Source organism: Punica granatum, chromosome 6 (genome assembly GCF_007655135.1).
Source record: "Punica granatum isolate Tunisia-2019 chromosome 6, ASM765513v2, whole genome shotgun sequence".
Classification (NCBI taxonomy): Eukaryota; Viridiplantae; Streptophyta; class Magnoliopsida; order Myrtales; family Lythraceae; genus Punica; species Punica granatum.
In genome coordinates, this window is record NC_045132.1 from 3,092,566 (window position 1) to 3,113,613 (window position 21,048).

The 21,048-nt window shown below is 39.0% G+C and overlaps 2 protein-coding genes and 1 pseudogene across 3 annotated transcripts; all 3 read right to left on the minus strand.

The window, feature by feature from the left end:
- Positions 1-837: 837 nt before the first annotated feature.
- Positions 838-11,983, minus strand: LOC116211051 (annotated as a pseudogene).
- On the minus strand, positions 8,485-9,781 carry LOC116210819. The gene is made up of 2 exons (XM_031544882.1): positions 9,386-9,781; positions 8,485-9,211 (listed from the first exon to the last, which is right to left on the minus strand). Exons 1-2 carry the CDS (start codon positions 9,696-9,698, stop codon positions 9,174-9,176), a joined length of 351 nt encoding a protein of 116 aa, XP_031400742.1. The 5' UTR covers positions 9,699-9,781; the 3' UTR covers positions 8,485-9,173.
- Positions 11,984-15,141: 3,158 nt separating the features above from the next.
- LOC116210816 (probable L-type lectin-domain containing receptor kinase S.5) lies at positions 15,142-20,840 on the minus strand. 2 transcript variants are annotated; one of them, XM_031544878.1, is made up of 4 exons: positions 19,410-20,840; positions 19,010-19,201; positions 16,529-16,932; positions 15,142-15,895 (listed from the first exon to the last, which is right to left on the minus strand). In XM_031544878.1, the coding sequence occupies exons 1-4, from the start codon at positions 20,647-20,649 to the stop codon at positions 15,488-15,490; spliced, it is 2,244 nt and encodes a 747-aa protein (XP_031400738.1). In that variant the 5' UTR covers positions 20,650-20,840; the 3' UTR covers positions 15,142-15,487. The 2 variants fall into 2 exon arrangements, with proteins under 2 accessions (XP_031400738.1, XP_031400739.1); XM_031544879.1 differs by lacking the exon at positions 19,010-19,201 and having other exon boundaries at positions 15,147-15,895; positions 19,410-20,834.
- Between the last annotated feature and the right edge of the window lie 208 nt (positions 20,841-21,048).

The following is a 21,048-nucleotide window of genomic DNA, read 5'->3' on the forward strand; positions in this document are numbered from 1 at the left end:
GGACACCAACCTTTTACTGCTTTGGGTTTGGACACCCACCTTTTACTGCTTTGGGTTTGGACACCCACCTTTTACTGCTTTGGGTTTGAACACCCACCTTTTAATGCTTTGGGTTTGGACACCCACCTTTACTACTTTGGGTTTGGACACCTACCTTTACTGCTTTGCATTTGGACACCCACCTTTTAATGCTTTGGGTTTGGACACCCACCTTTACTGCTTTAGGTTTGGACACTCACATTCTACTGCTTTGGGTTTGGACACCCACTCTTTACTGCTTTGGGTTTGGACACCCACCATTTATTATTTTGGGGTTTAGACACCCACATTTATTGCTTTGGGTTTGGACACCCACCTTTTTATTGCTTTAGGTTTGGACACCCATCATTTATTGCTTTGGGTTTAGACACCCACATTTATTGCTTTGAGTTTGGACACCCACCTTTTTACTTTCTTTGGGCCCGTAAACCCATCTTTACTGTTTTCAAGGCCATAAGCCCACCTTTATTGCTTTTGGATCCATAAACCACCTCTTCACTTCTTTCAGGTACATACGTCTATCCAACTCCCTCCCATGAATCCAAAACCAGAGATAACAAGTGGCTGTGGGGAAAGATGTCAGGACAGTCGCCGAGATCAGACGGGGTGCTTCTTATGGTCTTTGGCTGCATCCTCTATTCGAGCACACAACCAAAGAGGGGCAAGTTGTCGGCACCCAATTTCGGTCCATCGGCTCCTTGGGGGGGGGCAAAATTGTCATTTCCCAATCTCCAAGTTGTTCTCCTTAGGCGGCAGCGTGCCTCTGTAGACCACACCGAAGCCGCCCTCCCCAAGCCTCTACTTGTCGTCAAAGTTGTTCGTCGCTTTCTTCAACTCCTTAAAGCTGAACTCCCTCGGAGTCCCAGTAAGGCTCTTCAGGGCACCTAGTATGTTCTGGTCGTTGGTGGCAACCCGCCTCCGGTGCATGGCCACGCCCCACCACCCGACTCCCAGTATCACCAAGGCTGCAGGCACCCTGATGCCCAGCGCCAGGATTATCCCGAGTTTGCTGTCCTTGGTGAGATTTTCTACAGTTAGATTCCATGCTTGGACGCAGTTTAGCTCAACGTAGGTCCCGGTCAAGGCTGCAATCCGAAGTAGGATTCATCCTTCACCACTTGGCTTATGTCCAGATCTGCAGACATCACCGGCTCACTCGGCATGGGCTTGGTCAATGAGATATCGGATAAGATCTTATACCTAAGGTTCCAGCCCAGAGCCGCCTTCTCCGACATGCAGAAGATACGGGCGTCGAGGCTCCCGTTGGGCATGTAATGGTACGCCAACAACAACATCCCATTTTTGTGGCACCATCCCAATTCAAAAAACAATAAAACATGTCAAAACTTCTCAATTCTAGTTACGATTAAATTGTCTTTAGATAAATTACTAATCTCAACAAGAGTTTAAATTACCACTCACCGAGAAGCATTATTATAAAATAAAGAGTTTTAGTGCAGTAATACTGAATTATTTTCTTTCTATATCCAAAAGTATAAAAATTTGGGCACAATACTGAAGTAGAAGTGGTATCGGTGTCGCAAACTTGGGCACAATAAAAAAATATTGCCAATTAAGAAAACTTGAAAAATTTCAATATTGTTGAGAAAATTACACCAGTGGTACACAACCTTTCTAAAGTGAAAGAGTTTGATGAAGATCAAACTCGAAACCTCTTGATTCCGAATTAGTAATTTGTGATATTGCACTAAACACCATTTGACACTTTATATTATGACGCGTGAATGATAATTAATTTTAGTTAATAGACACAATAAAGACAATACTTAATGATTATTTATGAATGATTTGACTGTACAATATTTCTTGTACATCCCCTCATGCAAAATCTAAAATAAACCGAAAAAATCCAAATATTAAAGAGAAAAACGAAAAGAAAGAGAAGAAATAAACAAAAATGAGGCTGATTGTACAAACAATCCTTGGTTGCCTGCCGCTGCCCAAAATAGACTAGGAAAATTAGCAAACCAAAAAAGGAAAGGACAACCAGAAATTTTTTTAAAAAAAAAGAGTGAGAAATTAATTAATTAATTTACATTTTCGAAATTTCAATTATATTCCCTGGGGGAAGCTTAGAATTCCTTGCGAAGGAGCTGTCACTGTACCCGGTGAAGCTCTCTCGCTGCGTCCAACCCGACCCAAATGCCAATGACGTGATCGGGGCCGTGTCGATGGTGTCCCCGTCGATGTTCAGCGGGCCCATTGATGGCCACACGAATGGAGGCTTGAATGGCGGGACCTGTGGCGACGGCACCGAGCCGGACAGGATTTGAATGATCGCCTGAGTCTTGTGCCTCTCGCTAGCAATTGGGTGGGAGCAGGCTAGGCCAAGGAACAATAGCCTCTGTGCCTCCTCAGCAACATAATCACCGCCAAGCCGCCCGTCCACTGCCTCCAGCAGTCGCCCGTCACGATGAAGGTACCAGACCCAGTCCACTAGGAGCTGGAAATCACCGATCTTGGTCCAAGGCCTTTGGCCACAAATTACCTGATACATGCACATAATCTTTCATTCATCTTTGGGAAGGTAACATAGTCTTTTTGTCGGTTGGATTTTTTTTCTGGTGAATATCGGTTGTATATTCAGGATATGCATGTATATTGATACAGTAATAGTTTAAACTTTTGATAATATAGCATATAATCTATCACTACCAGAAATTTTATATATTGTGATGAATTTTATTGCTACTAAAGAAATTTTATTAGAAGAAAAGTATATTAAGATAAGAATTTTGAATTATACTAAATAAAATCTCATAATATTAAATTACACTAAATAAAGTCTCATAGTGTACATATTTAATATGTATGTAGATACATATATATTTATATGTGTACACATCTTCAATATTGTGTGAGCGCCATAAATCAAGTATTCCCATAATAATGAACCTATATATATATATATATATATTCACATATTTTCATATATTGTGACACACATTATATAACGTTTTCATCGAGAAAATAAATTTGTCATCATGAATTATAAAGTATTGTGACCAAATATTATTTTGTCACGATATACTTATTAGGACGAGCTTATTTTGACAAAACCCATAACAAGTTATTCGCTATTTTCATGGCAACAAAATTTTATATGTTATTGTGTATGGACGTACCTCCAAAATCACTGCCCCTAAGCCGTAGACGTCCGATTCTCTTGAGGCCTTGCCAGTGTGGAGGCACCCGGGGGCAATGAATATGAATGTGCCGGGTACACCATCAAGCTCGGCATAAGATGTCTTCCCATTGTCAATTGCACGGGCAAGGCCAAAATCACCGAGACAGGCATTGAATTCATCGTCGAGCATGATATTACTGGCCTTGAGGTCGCGGTGGAGGACTTTCTGGTCATACTCGTTGTGAAGGTAGTGGAGGACCAATGAGACATCAGAAAAGATCTAATACCTGAGGTTCCAGTCCAGAGCCGCCTTCTCCGGCGGGCAGAAGATATGGGCGTCGAGGCTCCCTTTGGGCATGTAATGGTACACCAACAACAACATCCCGTTTTTGTGGCACCATCCTAATTCAAAAAATATTAAAACATGTCAAAGCTTCTCAATTCTAGTTACGATTAAATTGTCTTTAGATAAATTTTTAATCTCAACAAATTTAAATCATAATTCAAGAAAATATTTAGTTTTGTAAACATATAAATTACCACTCACCGAGAAGTATTATTATAAAATAAAGAGTTTTAGTGCAGTAATACTGAATTATTTTTTTACTCTATCCAACAGTATAAAAATCTAATTTGAACAAGTAGAAAAGAATTGAAGAAAATATTAAAAAAATATTCGATTTCACAAAAATGCAAGTCACTTCTCATGATATATGTAATGATAAGAGATAGAGGTTTCAATTAAGTAATATTGCCCTTGATACATAACTAAGAAATTCTAATTCACCTTTTACCAATACAAATTCGAATGCTTTTATTTCTTAATTTTCTCATTGAGCGAGGCTTGTAGGCCTTTTTATAATCGAAAAGAAAATACAATAACAATAATCAGAGACAAATCATGTCATGTGGCCCATCACTGCAAGCCAATAATTAATTTTTGTTTTTTTCTTTGGTGTAATAATAATAATATTTTTTTTCTATACTTTTCTATTTTGGCTTACATCTTCTGTCGATGCAATGGGTTGATGTCAGAAATTTTGAACTCTTCAAAATTGACTAACTGGAGGGCGATGCATATGCTAAGATTCCTTATCATCAAGCAAACAATTGGACTTTATGAAGAAAACAAAAATAAATATCAATAAATTAATAAACATAAATAAGGTTGTTATAATTATATGCATGGGATTTAATCTCCTGCAACATTGCCATACATTAAGTACATCATTGCCCTTGCAATCATCCTAGATCTGGCGGTGGACCCATATATATTTACCTGCCTATGGTCCTTTTTTTTTTGTTATAAAGAAGATTTATGGGCTTATTAAATAACATGGACAAACAGGGACACAAAGCTATATCAAAGACATGGATGAGGAAGGCAACCCCAAGTACATCCAAATGGTCAAGGAGGCGGGCCTAAACAAGCCTCGACACAACCATGAGTCTCTTAGCTTGGAATTGTCGGTGAATAAGAGGAGAACCGACAGTTCGAACTCTCCGACACTTCATTTGGAAACACCGACCTAGCTTCATAAAAGCCAAACTTTTTATTTTTTATTTTTTTAAAGAAAATGGAAGACAAGAAAATAAAAGACTTAGCTGATAGGTGAGAACACGATTCTTCATTGTTTCTTTATGGGCTTTTGCCTCGATCTTTCCGATTAAATGATTCTTGATTTGCAATAAATTATTTGAATTACGCGTTCATCCCTTTTGGGCATGAATCTCATGAAAACACTCTTTTTTTCTTCCTTTTTTGGTTGATGCTAATCCTCCTTTATATGCGTCCGCTTCACCCTAATGGATTTTGATGTGGCGATGATGATAATCATCTCCACAGAAGCCCAATTTGTCAATGTGAAGCTGTTACACTCCCCTTAACTAAAACCTTTCCGAGTTAATATTTGCAATGGAGTGTGCTCAATACTAATAATCACAATACATAACTTGTCTTTGACGTAGCACCTAGTGTGAAAAATGTTTTCCCTCTGCACTTCTTCAAATTCTTTTGCTTGTAAGCTCAATGCTCTCCTCGCCAGAAATGTCAATGCATCAGGGGCTAAATATTCATTCTTAGAAACGTCCTCCAATGGGGGCATGTCAACGGTGTCGGAATCTTCATTGTCCGTCACAATTTCACTATTGTCTTGCATCACCATGATCCGCTTTTTTGGGGATTGACTTGCTATGTGTCCCCTATCTTGGCATTGAAAACACTTAATGTCACGATTTCTGGAGGTAGAATTGTCGATTTTACCTTGAGGAACGTGGCTGGTTGCTTCTTGCTTTTGCTCAGTTTTCGATTTCGACATGGATTGCTTCTCATCTTTCTTCCATTGATTTGGTTTCAAGTGAATGTGCTTGGACTTTGGCTTGCACATGTATTGTCCCTCCTCTTGAATTAGTTCTCAATCTTTATGGCCATGTGCACCATATCCTCCAATTTCACATAATGTTGTAATTCCACAGCATTTTGAATTTCTCGGTTCAATCCCGTCAAAAATCTTGTCATAGTAGCCTCTCTATCATCCTCTACATTTGCTCTAATCATGGCTACTTCAATCTCCTTAAAATATTCCTCTTACACTCCGATTACCTTGTCTAAGACTTTGCAACTCATCATACAACTCCGATTAGTAAAAACTAGGAACAAATCACTTCCTCATCACCCTTTTCATTTCCTCCCACGTATCTATGAGTGGCTATCTATTTATTCCCCTATTTATCATCGATTGATCCCACCAAGCAATTGCATAATCTGAGAATTCAATAGCTGCCAATTTGACTTTCTTAAGTTCGAAATAACTATAACAATCAAATACAAACTCTACCTTTTTCTCCCACTCAAGGTATGCTTCGAGATCACTCTTTCCTTGCAACGATGAGATTTTTATCTTAATACTACTCATGTAAAAGCAAAACTTTTTTTTTATTTTTTAAAGAAAATGAAAGACAAGAAAACAAAAGACTTAGCTGATAGGTGAGAACACGATTCTTATTTGTTTCTTTGTGGGCTTTTGCCTCGATTTTTCCGATTAAATGATTCTTGATTTGAAATAAATTAATTGAATTACGCATTCATCCCTTTTGGGCATGGATCCCATGAATACTCTTTTTTTTTTCTTTTTTGATTGATGCTAATCCTCCTTTATATGCGTCCGCCTCACCCTAATGGATTTTGATGAGGCGATGATGATAATCATTTCCACAGAAGCCCAATTTGTCAATGTGAAGCTGTTATGCTCCCCTTAACTAAAACCTTATCATCATCTCCACAGAAACCCAATTTGTCAATGTGAAGCTGTTACACTCCCCTTAACTAAAACCTTACCGAGTTATTATCCGCAATGGAGTGTGCTCAATCTTAATAATCACAATACATACATTGTATTTGACATAGCATCTAGTGTGAAAGATGTTCTCCCGTTGCACTTCTTCAGCTCCTTTTGTTTGCAAGCTCAGTGCTCTCATTGCCAGCAATGTCAATGCATCAGGGGCTAAATATTCCTCCTCGGAATCGTCATCCAATGGGGGCATGTCAACGGTGTCGGAATCTTCATTGTCGGTCACAATTTCACCGTTATCTCACATCACCATGATCCGCTTTTTTGGGCATTGACTTGGTATGTGTCCCTATCTTAGCATTTAAAACACTTAATATCACGATTCCTAGAGTTAGAAGCGTCGGTTTTACCTTGAAGAACGTGGCTGGTTGCTTCTTGCTTTTGCTCGGTTTTCGACTTCGCCGTGGATTGCTTGTCATCTTTCTTCCATTGATTCGGTTTTCAAGTGGGTGTATTTGGACTTTAGCTTGCACGTGTATTGCCCCTCCTCTTAAATTTGTTCTCAATTTTTATGGTCATGTGCACCATATCCTCCAACTCCACATAATGTTGTAATTCCACTGCATTTTGAATTTCTCGGTTCAATCCCGCTAAAAATCTTGCCATGGTAGCCTCCCGATCCTCCTCTACATTTGCTCTAATCATGACCACTTTCATCTTAAAATATTCATTTACACTCCGGTTGCCTTGTCTAAAACTATGCAACTTATTATACAACTCTCGGTAGTAATAACTAGGGACAAATCGCTTCCTCATCACCCTTTTCATTTCCTCCCACGTATCTATGGACAACTCTCTATTTCTTCACCTATTTATCACCGATTGATCCCACTAGACAATTGTATAATCCGAGAATTCAATAGCTGCCAATTTGACTTTTTTAAGCTCGGAATAACCATAACAATAAAACACCGTTTTCTCCCACTCAAGGTGTGCTTCGGGATCACTTTTTCCTTGGAACGATGAGATTTTCATCTTAATACTACCCAGGTAAAAGCAAAACTATTTTTTAAAATTTTTTTTAAAGAAAATGAAAGACAAGAAAACAAAAGACTCAACTGATAGGTGAGAACACGATTCTTCTTTGTTTCTTTGTGGGCTTTGCCTCAATTTTTCCGATTAAATGATTCTTGATTTGCAAGAAATTAATTGAATTACCGTTCATCCCTTTTGGGCATGGATCCCATGAAAACATTTTTTTCCTTTTTTGATTGATGCTAATCCTCCTTTATATGTGTCCGCTTCACCCTAATGGATTTTGATGCGACGATGATGATAATCACCTCCACAGAAGTCCAATTTGTCAATGTGAAGCTGTTACACTCCCAATAACTAAAACCTTTATGAGTTAATATCCGCAATGGAGTGTGCTCAATCTTAATAATCACAATACATACATTGTCTTCGACATAGCACCTAGTGTAAAAGATGTTCTCCCGCTGCACTTCTTCAACTCCTTTTGTTTGCAAGCTCAATGTTCTCTTTGCCACAAATGTCAATGTCCTTTTGTTTGCAACCAGTTCAATTGGAACTTGAACTAGATCCCTTGAAGTCGTGCTACGATTTGCATCAAAATGGCTAGATTAAAGATGAAGGAAGAGTTTTCAAGGGAAAGCCATAGTGTCCGGTTCAGGAGATGAAGTGGATGTTGGTGCAGATTCCTCCAAGGTGCGAAGGAAGTATTAAAAGTGATACCGATGTCGTAAACTTGAGCACAATAAAAAAATATTGCCAATTAAGAAAACTTGAAAAATTCCAACATTGTCGGGAAAATTACACTAGAGGTACACAACCTTTCTAAAGTGTAAGAGTTTGATGAAGATCAAACTCGAAACCACTTGATTCCGAATCGGTAACTTGTGATATTTCACTAAACACCATTTGACACTTTATATTACAACTCTTGAATGAGAATTAGTTTTAATTAATAGACACATTAAAGACAATAATTAATGATTATTTTTGAATGATTTGACTGTACAATATTTCTTGTACATCCCCTCATGCAAAATCTAAAATAATCGACAAAATCCAAATATTAAAGAGAGAAACGAAAAGAAAGGGAAGAAATAAACTAAAATGAGGCTGATTGCACAAACAATCCATGGTTGCCTGCCGCTGCCCAAAATAGACCAGGAAAATTACCAAACCAAAAAAGGAAAGGACAACTAGAAATAAAAAATAAGAGTGAGAAATTAATTTACATTTTCGAAATTTCAATTATACAGGGAGAAAAAAAAAAGCTAAGAATTCCTTGTGGAGCAGTTCATTAGAGGGAGCTGTCGTTGTACCCAGCGAAGCTCTCTCGCTGCGTCCAACTCAACCCAAATGCCGATGACGTGATCGGGGTCGTGTCGGTGGTGTCCCCGTAGATGTTCAGCGAGCCCATTGACGGCCACACGAATGGAGGCTTGAACGGCGGGACCTGAGGTGGCGGCACCGAACTGGACATGATTTGAACGATCGCTTGAGTCTTGGGCCTCTCGCTAGCTATTGGGTAGGAGCAGGCCAGGCCAAGGAACATAAGCCTCTGTGTCTCCTCAGCAACATAATCGCCGCCCAGCCGCCCGTCCACTGCCTCCAACAGTCGCCTGTCACGGTGAAGGTACCAGACCTAGTCCACCAGGAGTTGGAAATCACCGATCTTGGTCCAGGGCCTTTGGCCACAAATCACCTGATACATGCACAAAATCTTTTAATCTTTGGGAAGGTAACATAGTATTTTTGTCGGTTGTATATTTACATATATATATTGGTGAATATTGGTTGTATATTTAGGATATCTATGTATATTGATATAGTAGTAGTTTAATCTTTTGATAATGTAGCACATAGGCTATGGACGTACCTTTAGAATCGCTGCCCCGAAGCTGTAGACCTCCGATTCTCTTGAGGCCTTCCCAGTGTGGAGGCACTCCGGGCAATGTATCCGAATGTGCCAGGTACACCATCAAGCTCGGCATAAGATGTCTCCCCATTGTCAATGGCACGGGCAAGGCCAAAATCGCTGAGCCGGGCATTGAATTCACCGTCGAGCATGGTATTATTGGCCTTGAGGTCGCGGAGGAGGACCTTCTGGTCATACTCGTTGTGAAGGTAGTGGAGGGCCAATGCGACATCGGATAAGATCTTATACCTGAGGTTCCAGCCCAAAGCCGCATTCTCTGGCGGGCACAAGATATGGACGTCGAGGCTCCCGTTAGGCATATAATGGTACACCAACAGCAACATCCCGTTTTTGTGGCACCATCCTAATTTAAAAAACGTTAAAAGAGACACTACAAGAAATTTTGTTTGTTGTAACAAATTTCATTGCTATGAAAGAATGTTAAATTACACTAAATAAAGTCTTATAATGCACATATTTAATATGTATATAGGTACATATATATTTATATGTATACACGTATTTTTAATATTGTGATACACAAATTCGGGACTTCTTGATTTTGATTTCGAGTCGGAATCTCTTACTTTCATGTTGGTATCTCCTGAAACATTTTTAATTACAGGAATTGGTAATAGTCTGTGCGATATTTGTGCGGCAAAATTTATTTGAGATTTTCAGCATTAGGTGGCCTGACTTTTATATAACCCTAAGTCGTTATATAACTACATTTTAAATTTGTTTAAGATAACGACTACATCTTGAGCTTATATTAATATATGGATAAGCGCAACATTTTTGATAAGAAAAGCCAAATATATATTACGTAATACAGGATTAAGAAATCAGAAACTCAATGTTTGTTTTCCAATTTACAATAATTAAAATGCGTATAAGGACGGTGGGCCATTAATTTGTATTTTCTCTTACGTTATTTGCTTTTGCTAATATATTATATGATTTTATGTTGTGTCTTGCTGAAATTTAGTTAGTTATATAACTTCATTTTTTAAGTGTGTTCAAGTTAATGGCCAAAAAAATACTTTTAAGTTAGGGATAAGAAAGAGGTAAAAAAGGGGATAAGGTCAAGATTTCATAAGTTCAATTTCAAAAATTATAGAAGAAAATATTAGGCAGCTTCATATTCAATAGCTTTTCAATTTAGATTATCGAATTTTCTCTCATATTGAGAGAGTCAGCAATCCTAGCAGGTCAAAATTTTCTTCTAGAATACTACAAAGTTAGTTGTAGCTCTTTATGTATATACATATATATGTATATATATATATATATATAATTTTACCTATGCAACTAAATAATAATACATGCGACTAATACCAAGGGAAAGAATGATTTATTAATGTACTAAATATAATTTTATTTAAGATTGATAGCATAAAAGACCAACGTTTGCACTCAATCGAAAACCAATCTCGGATTCCCATCATATAAGTCGTACTTCCATATAGTTGCTAACAACTGCAGCGAGCTTTCTCATTTTATGTAAATTTTGTCGTTTGGCGAGCGAAATAGCATAAATATTTTGAAAAGCAATCTATGAAAATTGCATTGTTTTTAATGAAAAATTCGACAACCTACCGATCAGGACACTGAAGAGAGCGGTGTCCTGCTAGCTTCAGACCACCCCGACCCATGGTGAGGTTGCCGGAGGCCCGGATCTTTGAAGGGTTGGGGCCACTTGCCACAAATCCTTTTCAAGTGAAAGAGCATTTTCCAACTCTTGGATACCATACCACTAAAAAGTCTCCTTAGCCAGCTCAACTTCAATAAGCTCACCAATCCAACCTTATGAGTATTATCCAATCATATTTACCCTTTAATCAACATCTCTAGATCTTTTCCCACCCAGTAGACTTTAAATTTTTCGAATTAATCTCAGTCAATAGGGCTTAAACGTTTATGTTTAGTTTTTGTCATGATTATATGTAAAATAATCACAATTGCACACGAAATGACAAGAAAAATACTCGTTCTTTCAAACTTATCGGACTCACCGAGCAATTGGACAAGGTGCTTGTGCCGGAGCCGGTTGATGATGGTGAGTTCTACCAGGAAATCATCCTTGCTCTTGATCTTGTCCCTGTTGAATTTCTTCACAGCAATCTCCAAGTTGTTCTCCTTAGGCGGCAACGTGCCTCTGTAGACCACACCGAAGCCGCCTTCCCCAAGCCTCTGCTTGTCGTCAAAGTTGTTCGTCGCTTTCTTCAACTCCTTAAAGCTGAACTCCCTCAGAGTCCCAGTAAGGCTCTTCAGGGCACCCAGTATGTTCTGGTCGTTGGCGGCAACCCGCCTCCGGTGCATGGCCACGCCCCACCACCCGACTCCTAGTATCACCAAGGCTGCAGGCACCCTGATGCCCAGCGCCGGAATTATCCCGAGTTTGCTGTCCTTGGTGAGATTTTCTACAGTTAGATTCCATGCTAGGACGCAATTTAGCTCAACGTAGGTCCCGGTCAAGGCTGCAAATCCGAAGTAGGATTCATCCTTCACCACTTGGCTTATGTCCAGATCTGCAGACATCACCGGCTCACTCGGCATGGGCTTGGTCAATAAGACATCGGATAAGATCTAATACCTAAGGTTCCAGCCCAGAGCCGCCTTCTCCGACAGGCAGAAGGTACGGGCATTGAGGCTCCCGTTGGGCATGTAATGGTACGCCAACAACAACATCTCATTTTTGTAGCACCTGTGCGCACCCGAATTTCATCTCGTTGGGGCACGCATGCGCGCTCCTATGCAATGTGGCTTGGGAGTGTCCGCCTTCCCGGGGACGCGCGACGGACGCACGTGAGAATGAGTCGCCACTTGCCATTTTACGACCCGAAGGTAGAGGGCCGGCAAATTACCCGGGTCTAGGGGTACGGGGTACACCTAAAATGCTAAGGCAATGGTTTGTACGGAACTGAAAATTCCGAATTCGAGGGTTCTATTACGTGTGAGCCTATATCCCACACGCCCTTTCGTTACTCTATCTTGTCTAGGCTTGCCATTTTAATTTAATTACCGCTTAATTAAGTTCCATCCGCTCATCTTATGCGTTTTGACACCGTAAATTAAAAGAAACACTCCGACCGTCCACTCTCCGACCGGAATTCTTACATGAATAAATGTACAATATAAATCCTTACATTGTCCTCTCAAATAAATAAAAATTACAACAACTGAATCCCGAACGGTTCGCGCTCGGTCATTATTCCACTCACGCTTACCGTGTGGTTTGAAAAGACTGAAATTGAATTTAAGATGCGCACTTAGTGTGTAGGGATTAGATCCCGTAATCTATGATTGGGGCATTGGACCCCATGTGAATCATGTCCTAAAGGATCGGGCTCGACCCGCATAATAAACAAGTGCAAAAATGTAACTAGTAAGCACAAATAATCAAACAATGGGGTTTTGTTATTGTCGAATTTACGTGAGTTAACCAGTTATTGATCGGGGTATCTTGGCACACAAATCCTACCATAAAGCAAACAAACGGGTGATGGAGAGGGGATGTGGCATTCGGCATTATTTTTTTGGGGACCCGACAAACACAACGTTTGTAATCGAGTCTCGGATGTGTGTGTTGTTTTTTAGAATTTCCTGTATTGTGACAATGTGGCTTTTACAAATTATGACAAGAGTGTTTTTGCTTGAAACCCAAAACCTAACCCTTTTGCTCGACTATTTACCCGTGTTTAATTAAGCCGAGTTTGTGTTAATCTGCTTCCCGTGTTTTGACCCATTCTAAGCACAAACCTACGCTAGGATAACGGCAGGACAAGAACCGATAGTCATGCCCTTGGATCGGGAAAGATGTGTGGGTATGGGAAATCGAGATTACGTGGTACGTATCTCGATACTTTTGAACTGTGAATTTTAAAAGGGCATGACTAACAGTTCTTGAACTGTCGACGCGATTACAAATTATTAATCAATTCGTGTAATTCATTTAAAAGAGTCAAGTAGTTTATTTAGCCAAGTTTAGCATCCCGATCGTCCTGTGTGTGGAATTTTAAGTTGATTAAAATTTGCCGAATACTTTAATTTATGGATTTCGAGCCGTTGGAATGGCCATTAGTAGGCCGCCCGATAAACTCTAATTTCCAACTGTCTTAAAATTAAAGATTTTGATTTTAGGCCGAGTTTACATGATTAAACTGATTCATGTGAGGTTTCGAATTAAACGAGGAAATAAAGCATTTAAACGCGGATCAAGAGTACATCATCACGTCAAGCATGATAAACATACATATTTTAAATAATCGGTGCCGCCATGATCACAATAAACACATGCAAACATACACACACATAATATTAATGAAATCGATAAAACGGCACCGACTCATGGAAGCGAAAAAAATCATAAAAGAACACACATCATCATATTATATGCATACAATTACTGAAATAAAAATATTTAAACGGGGGCACATACGTTGTCGGTCGGGGATTTTTCGGGAGTGTTCTGAGTTTAGAGTGAGTGAGCGAGCTGGAGGCGGCCAGAGGGAGCTGGAGCTTAGGGTTTTTATTCCTGGGGTTTCTGTTCTTGGCTCAGCTGAAGGGATTGAACGGCTAGGGTTTCGGGCCGAATGAGCTGAAGGAGTGAGCGGCTAGGGTTTTGGGCCGAATGAGCTGGAGGTGATGGAGCGTGAAGAAATCCAGCTGGGAGGATCGGGGGTGTGGTCCCGAAAAAAAAAAAAAAAAAACTGCTGAAAGGAAGAAGGAAAGAAAAGAAAATGGCGGGAAGGAGGGGCAACGGTCAGATTCTGCCGTTGGGCCTTTTTTTTTTCTACGGTCGATCAGAGTCGTCTGACCGACTCTGACCGGCCTGGCACCTTTGTCCTTTTATTTATTTATTTATTTAGAAATTCGAATATTCAAATTTAACACGCGTGGAGATTAAAATCCTCGTCTTTGCAATTGGATGTCCAAAAAATGATCCGAGACCGGTATTGCGTTCAGAAATATTCATGAATCAATGTTATGCAATAAAATATTTTCTGGCCTTAATTTTAGTCCTGAATTTTGAAAATTGACGTTGGCGCATGTGAAATTCAAGGACTATCCGTAGAGTATTTTTTTTAAAAGAAATGGAAAAATAGCATTAAATTGAGAAAATGTCATATTTCCAAAAGTCGTGAATGCTCGAGCAATTGACCGAAAATACTTCCCTCATACAAGTGACAAAATGACGATTTCATCCATTTGGAGCCGGTGGACCGAAATTGGGTGCTGACAGCACCATCCCAATTCAAAAAACAATAAAACATGTCAAAACTTCTCAATTCTAGTTACGATTAAATTGTCTTTAGATAAATTTCTAATCTCAACAAGAGTTTAAATTACCACTCACCAAGAAGCATTATTATAAAATAAAGAGTTTTAGTGCAGTAATACTGAATTATTTTCTTTCTCTATCCAAAAGTATAAAAATTTGGGCACAATACTGAAGTAGAAGTGGTATCGGTGTCGCATACTTGGGCACAATAAAAAAAATATTGTCAATTAAGAAAACTTGAAAAATTTCAATATTGTCGGGAAAATTACCCCAGTGGTACGCAACCTTTCTAAAGTGAAAGAGTTTGATGAAGACCAAACTTGAAACCTCTTGATTCCGAATTAGTAATTTGTGATATTGCACTAAACACCATTTGACACTTTATATTATGACGCGTGAATGATAATTAATTTTAGTTAATAGGCACATTAAAGACAATACTTAATGATTATTTATGAATTATTTGACTGTACAATATTTCTTGTACATCTCCTCATGCAAAATCTAAAATAAACCGAAAAAATCCAAATATTAAAGAGAAAAACGAAAAGAAAGGAAAGAAATAAACAAAAATGAGGCTGATTGTACAAACAATCCTTGGTTGCCTGCCGCTGCCCAAAATAGACTAGGAAAATTAGCAAACCAAAAAAGGAAAGGACAACCAGAAATAAAAAAATAAATAAAATAAAAAAAGAGTGAGAAATTAATTAATTATTTTACATTTTCGAAATTTCAATTATATTCCCTAGGAGGAAGCTTATAATTCCTTGCGGCGCGGTTCACGCGAAGGAGCTGTCACTGTACCCGGCGAAGCTCTCTCGCTGCGTCCAACCCGACCCAAATGCCGATGACGTGATCGGGGTCGTGTCGGTGGTGTCCCCGTCGATGTTCAGCGGGCCCATTGACGGCCACACGAATGGAGGCTTGAATGGCGAGACCTGTGGCGGCGGCACCGAGCCGGACAGGATTTGAACGATCGCTTGAGTCTTGGGCCTCTCGCTAGCAATTGGGTGGGAGCAGGCTAGGCCAAGGAACAAAAGCCTTTGTGCCTCCTCAGCAACATAATCACCGCCCAGCCGCCCGTCCACTGCCTCCAGCAATCGCCCGTCACGATGAAGGTACCAGACCCAGTCCACTAGGAGCTGGAAATCACCGATCTTGGTCCAAGGCCTTTGGCCGCAAATTACCTGATACATGCACATAATCTTTCTTTCATCTTTGGGAAGGTAACATAGTCTTTTTGTCGATTGGATTTTTTTTTGGTGAATATCGGTTGTATATTTAGGATATGCATGTATATTAATACAGTAATAGTTTAATCTTTCGATAATATAGCATATAGTCTATCACTACCAGAAATTTTGTATATTGTGACGAATTTTATTGCTACTAAAGAAATTTTATCAGAAGAAAAGTATATTAAGATAAGAATTTTGAATTATATTAAATAAAATCTCATAATATTAAATTACACTAAACAAAGTCTCATAGTGTACATACTTAATATGTATGTAGATACACATATATTTTTGTGTACACTATCTCCAATATTGTGTGAGCGCCATAAATCAAATATTCCCATAATAATGAACCTATATATATATATATATATATACATATTTTCATATATTGTGACACACCTTAAATAACGTTTTCATCGAGAAAATAAATTTGTCACCATGAATTATAAAGTATTGTGACCAAATATTATTTTGTCATGATATACTTATTTGGACGAGCTTATTTTGACAAGACCCGTAATAAGTTATCCGCTATTTTCATGGCAACAAAATTTTATCTGTTATTGTGTATGGACGTACCTCCAGAATCACTGCCCCGAAGCCGTAGACGTCTGATTCTCTTGAGGCCTTGCCAGTGTGGAGGCACTCGGGGGCAATGTATCCGAATGTGCCAGGTACACCATCAAGCTCGGCATAAGATGTCTTCCCATTGTCAATTGCACGGGCAAGGCCAAAATCACCAAGCCGGGCATTGAATTCATCGTCGAGCATGATATTACTGGCCTTGAGGTCGCGGTGGAGGACTTTCTGGTCATACTCGTTGTGAAGGTAGTGGAGGGCCAATGAGACATCATTTAAGATCTTATACCTAAGGTTCCAACCCAGAGTCGCCTTCTCCGGCGGGCAGAAGATATGGGCGTCGAGGCTCCCTTTGGGCATGTAATGGTACACCAACAACAACATCCCGTTTTTGTGGCACCATCCTAATTCAAAAAACATTAAAACATGTCAAAACTTCTCAATTCTAGTTACGATTAAATTGTCTTTAGATAAATTTTTAATCTCAACAAATTTAAATCATAATTCAAGAAAATATTTAGTTTTGTAAACATATAAATTACCACTCACCGAGAAGTATTATTATAAAATAAAGAGTTTTAGTGCAGTAATACTGAATTATTTTTTTACTCTATCCAACAGTATAAAAATCTAATTTGAACAAGTAGAAAAGAATTGAAGAAAATGTTAAAAAAATATTCGATTTCACAAAAATGCAAGTCACTTCTCATGATATATGTAATGATAAGAGATAGAGGTTTCAATTAAGCAATATTGCCCTTGATACATAACTAAGAAATTCTAATTCACCTTTTACCAATACAAATTCGAATGCTTTTATTTCTTAATTTTCTCATTGAGCGAGGCTTGTAGGCCTTTTTATAATCGAAAAGAAAATACAATAACAATTATCAGAGACAAATCATGTCCTGTGGCCCATCACTGCAAGCCAATAATTAATTTTTGTTTTTTTCTTTGGTGTAATAATAATAATATTTTTTTTCTATACTTTTCTATTTTGGCTTACATCTTCTGTCGATGCAATGGGTTGACGTCAGAAATTTTGAACTCTTCAAAATTGACTAATTGGAGGGCGATGCATGTGCTAAGATTCCTTATCATCAAGCAAACAATTGGACTTTATGAAGAAAACAAAAATAAATATCAATAAATTAATAAACATAAATAAGGTTGTTATAATTATATGCATGGGATTTAATCTCCTGCAACATTGCCATACATTAAGTACATCATTGCCCTTGCAATCATCCTAGATCTGGCGGTGGACCCATATATATTTACCTGCCTATGGTCTTCTTTTTTTTTTTTTTACAAAGGAGATTTATGGGCTTATTAAATAACATAAAAGAAGAAATAAAAGAGCATCTAAGTTCCACGAACCAGAATAGAATCCAGGACTTCTTGATTTTGATTTCGAGTCGGAATCTCTTGCTTTCAAGTTGGTACCTCCCGAAACATTCTTTTAATTAGGAATTGGTAACAGTCTGTGTGATATTCGTGCGGCAAAATTTATTTGAGATTTTCAGCATTAGGTGGCCTGACTTTTATATAGTACTACGTCGTTATATAACTGCATTTTAAATTTGTTTAAGATAACGACTACATCTTGAACTTATTTTAGTATATGGATAAGCTCAACATTTCCGATAAGAAAAGCCAAATATATATTACGTAATACAAGATTAAATCAGAAACTCAAAGTTTCTTTTCCAATTTACAATAATTAAAATGCGTATAAGGACGGTGGGCCATTAATTTGTATTTTCTCTTACATTATTTGCTTTTGCTAATATATTATATGATTTTATGTTGTGTCTTGTTGAAATTTAATTAGTTATGTAACTTCATTTTTTAAGTATGTTTAAGTTAATGGCCAAAACAAGTACTTTTAAGGAAGCGGTCAAAAAAGAAAAAAGAGGATAAGGTCAAGATTTCATAAATTAAATTTCAAAAAATATAGAAGAAAATATTAGGCAGCTTCATAATCAATAGTTTTTCAATTTAAATTATTGAATTTTCTCCCATATTGAGAGAGTCAGCAATGCAAGAAGGTCAACATTTTCTTCTAGAACACTACAAAGTTAGTAGTAGTTGTAGCTCTTTTAGCCAATGATATATGTATATATATATATATCTACACATATATATATACATATATATATATACACATATATATATAATTTTACCAATGCAAGTAAATAATAATACATGTGATTAATACCAAGGGAAAAAATGATTTATTAATGTACTAAATATTATTTTATTTAAAATTGATAGCATAAAAGACCAAAGTTTGCACTCAATCGAAATCAAATCTCGGATTCCCATCATATAAGTCGTACTTCGATATAGTTGCTAACAACTGTAGCAAGCTTTCTCATTTTATGTAAATTTTGTTGTTTGACAAGCAAAATAGCATAAATATTTTGAAAAGCAATTTATGAAAGCTGCATCTTTTTTAATGAAATTTCGATAACCTACCGATCGGGACACTGAAGAGAGCAGGGTCGGGAATCCTGCTCGCTTCAGACCACCCTGACCCATGGCGAGGTTGCTGGAGGCCCGGATCTTTGAAGGGTTGGGGCCACTCGCCACAAATCCTTTTCAAATGAAAGAGCATTTTCCAAAAAGTCTCCTTTGCCAGCTCAACTTCAATAAGCTCACGGATCCAACCTTATGAGTATTATCCAATCATATTTACCCTTTAATCAACATCTCTAGATCTTTTCCACCCAGTAGACTTTAAATGTTTCGAATTAATCTAAATCAATAGGCTTTAAACGTTTATGTTTAGTTTTTGTCATGATTATATGTAAAACAAACACAATTGCACACGAAATGACAAGAAAAAGACTCATTCTATCAAACATATCGGACTCACCGAGCAATTGGACGAGGTGCTTGTGCCGGAGCCGGTTGATGATGGTGAGTTCTGCTAGGAAATCATCCTTGCTCTTGATCTTGTCCCTGTTGAACTTCTTCACAGCAATCTCCAAGTTGTTCTCCTTAGGCGGCAGCGTGCCTCTGTAGACCACACCGAAGCCGCCTTCCCCAAGCCTTTGCTCGTCATCAAAGTTGTTCGTCGCCTTCTTCAACTCCTTAAAGCTGAACTCCCTCGGAGTCCCGGGAAGGCTCTTCAGGGCCCCCAATATGTTGGGGTCATTGGTGGCAACCCGCCTCCGGTGCATGGCCACGCTCCACCACCCGACTCCCAGTATCACCAAGGCTGCAGGCAACCCGATGCCCAGCGCCAGGATTATCCCGAGTTTACTGTCCTTGCTGAGATTTTCTACTGTTAGATTCCATGCTAGGACGCAGTTTAGCTCGACATAGGTCCCGGTCGAGGCTGCAAATCCGAAGTAGGATTCATCCTTCACCACTTGGCTTATGTCCAGATCTGCAGACATCACTGGCTCACTCGGCATGGGCTTGGTCGGGGTGGAGGTGTTCTCGTCCACCATGTAGACATCAAGGTGCTTCTTCATCCCGTTGTACTGGACCCAAACGTGGAAGAACGTCGTGCCTTTTGGGGCCAAATGGAGGTCGAAGTTGGACAGGGACTTGGTCTGGTTGGAGCGGACACTGTTGATGTCAAGGCCGATGTGGTTCGCGTCTGGATCAAAGTCTTGCTTGAAGGTATCGAATTCGACAGCGATTAGGTGATTGGTGGCATTTCCATCGGTGGTCAAGTTGGTCAAACCCATGTACTGCCCCGAACTTTGCAGCGGAACCTCGAGATTGGGCGCGATAATGAACGCCAGTCCCTCTCCGGGAAGAGAGTCGTTCACCCGGAAGATGTTGATAACAAAGGAAGTATTGAACGACGCGACTTTGGCTCTGTCCCAGAGCTTAAACCGGTGATTGAACAAGACCCTCCCGGACCTGTTCGCGAGACGGAAGTTCCCCCAAGAGTCTGGGGTTATCTGAAGGGCGTCGTTGCTGATCATTGCCGGAGATTCCACACTAAAAATGTCATAGTACAACTCGTTGAATGGCACCCCGAACTCCTTATTGATTGGCTTCCGGCTCCTCGCCGTATCGACCAAGAACATTATCGATAGAATAAGCAACGGAAGGGTGAGGAGGTGACTTCTTCTTCTTCTTCCTCCTCCAAGAGCCATTTCTCAAGGAAAAACGGAGCTTTCCAGGGAGATTGAGGACAGCAATGGCCTATAAGGGATTGGGTTGAAGATGAATACGGACCATATTTGGTGTTTCAAACCTTATTATAAAAGCAAAACTTTTTATTTTTATTTTTCAAAGAAAATGGAAAACAAGAAAACAAAAGACACCGCTGATAGTTATGATACTTCTTTGTTCCTTCGCGAGCTTTTGCCTTGATCTTTCCAATTAAATTATTCTTGATTTGCAATAAATTAATTGAATTACACGTTCATCCCTTTCGGGCATGGACCCCATGAAAACACTTTTTTTTACTTTTTTGATTGATTCTAATCCTCCTTTATATGTGTCCGCTTGACTCTAATTTTGTTACTCTCCCCTTGACTAAAACTTTCCCG

Excerpts from the sequence above, each read along its gene's own strand:
- LOC116210816 (XM_031544878.1), bottom strand. The coding sequence starts at position 20,649 with ATGGCTCTTGGAGGAGGAAGAAGAAGAAGAAGTCACCTCCTCACCCTT. Across the intron at positions 16,933-19,009 it reads TCTCTTCAGTGTCCCGATCG|GATGGTGCCACAAAAACGGG; the intron begins GTAGGTTATCGA and ends TTTTTGAATTAG. Across the intron at positions 15,896-16,528 it reads TCGGGGCAGTGATTCTGGAG|GTAATTTGCGGCCAAAGGCC; the intron begins GTACGTCCATAC and ends TGCATGTATCAG.
- LOC116210819 (XM_031544882.1), bottom strand. The coding sequence starts at position 9,698 with ATGCGGCTTTGGGCTGGAACCTCAGGTATAAGATCTTATCCGATGTCG. Across the intron at positions 9,212-9,385 it reads TCGGGGCAGCGATTCTAAAG|GTGATTTGTGGCCAAAGGCC; the intron begins GTACGTCCATAG and ends TGCATGTATCAG.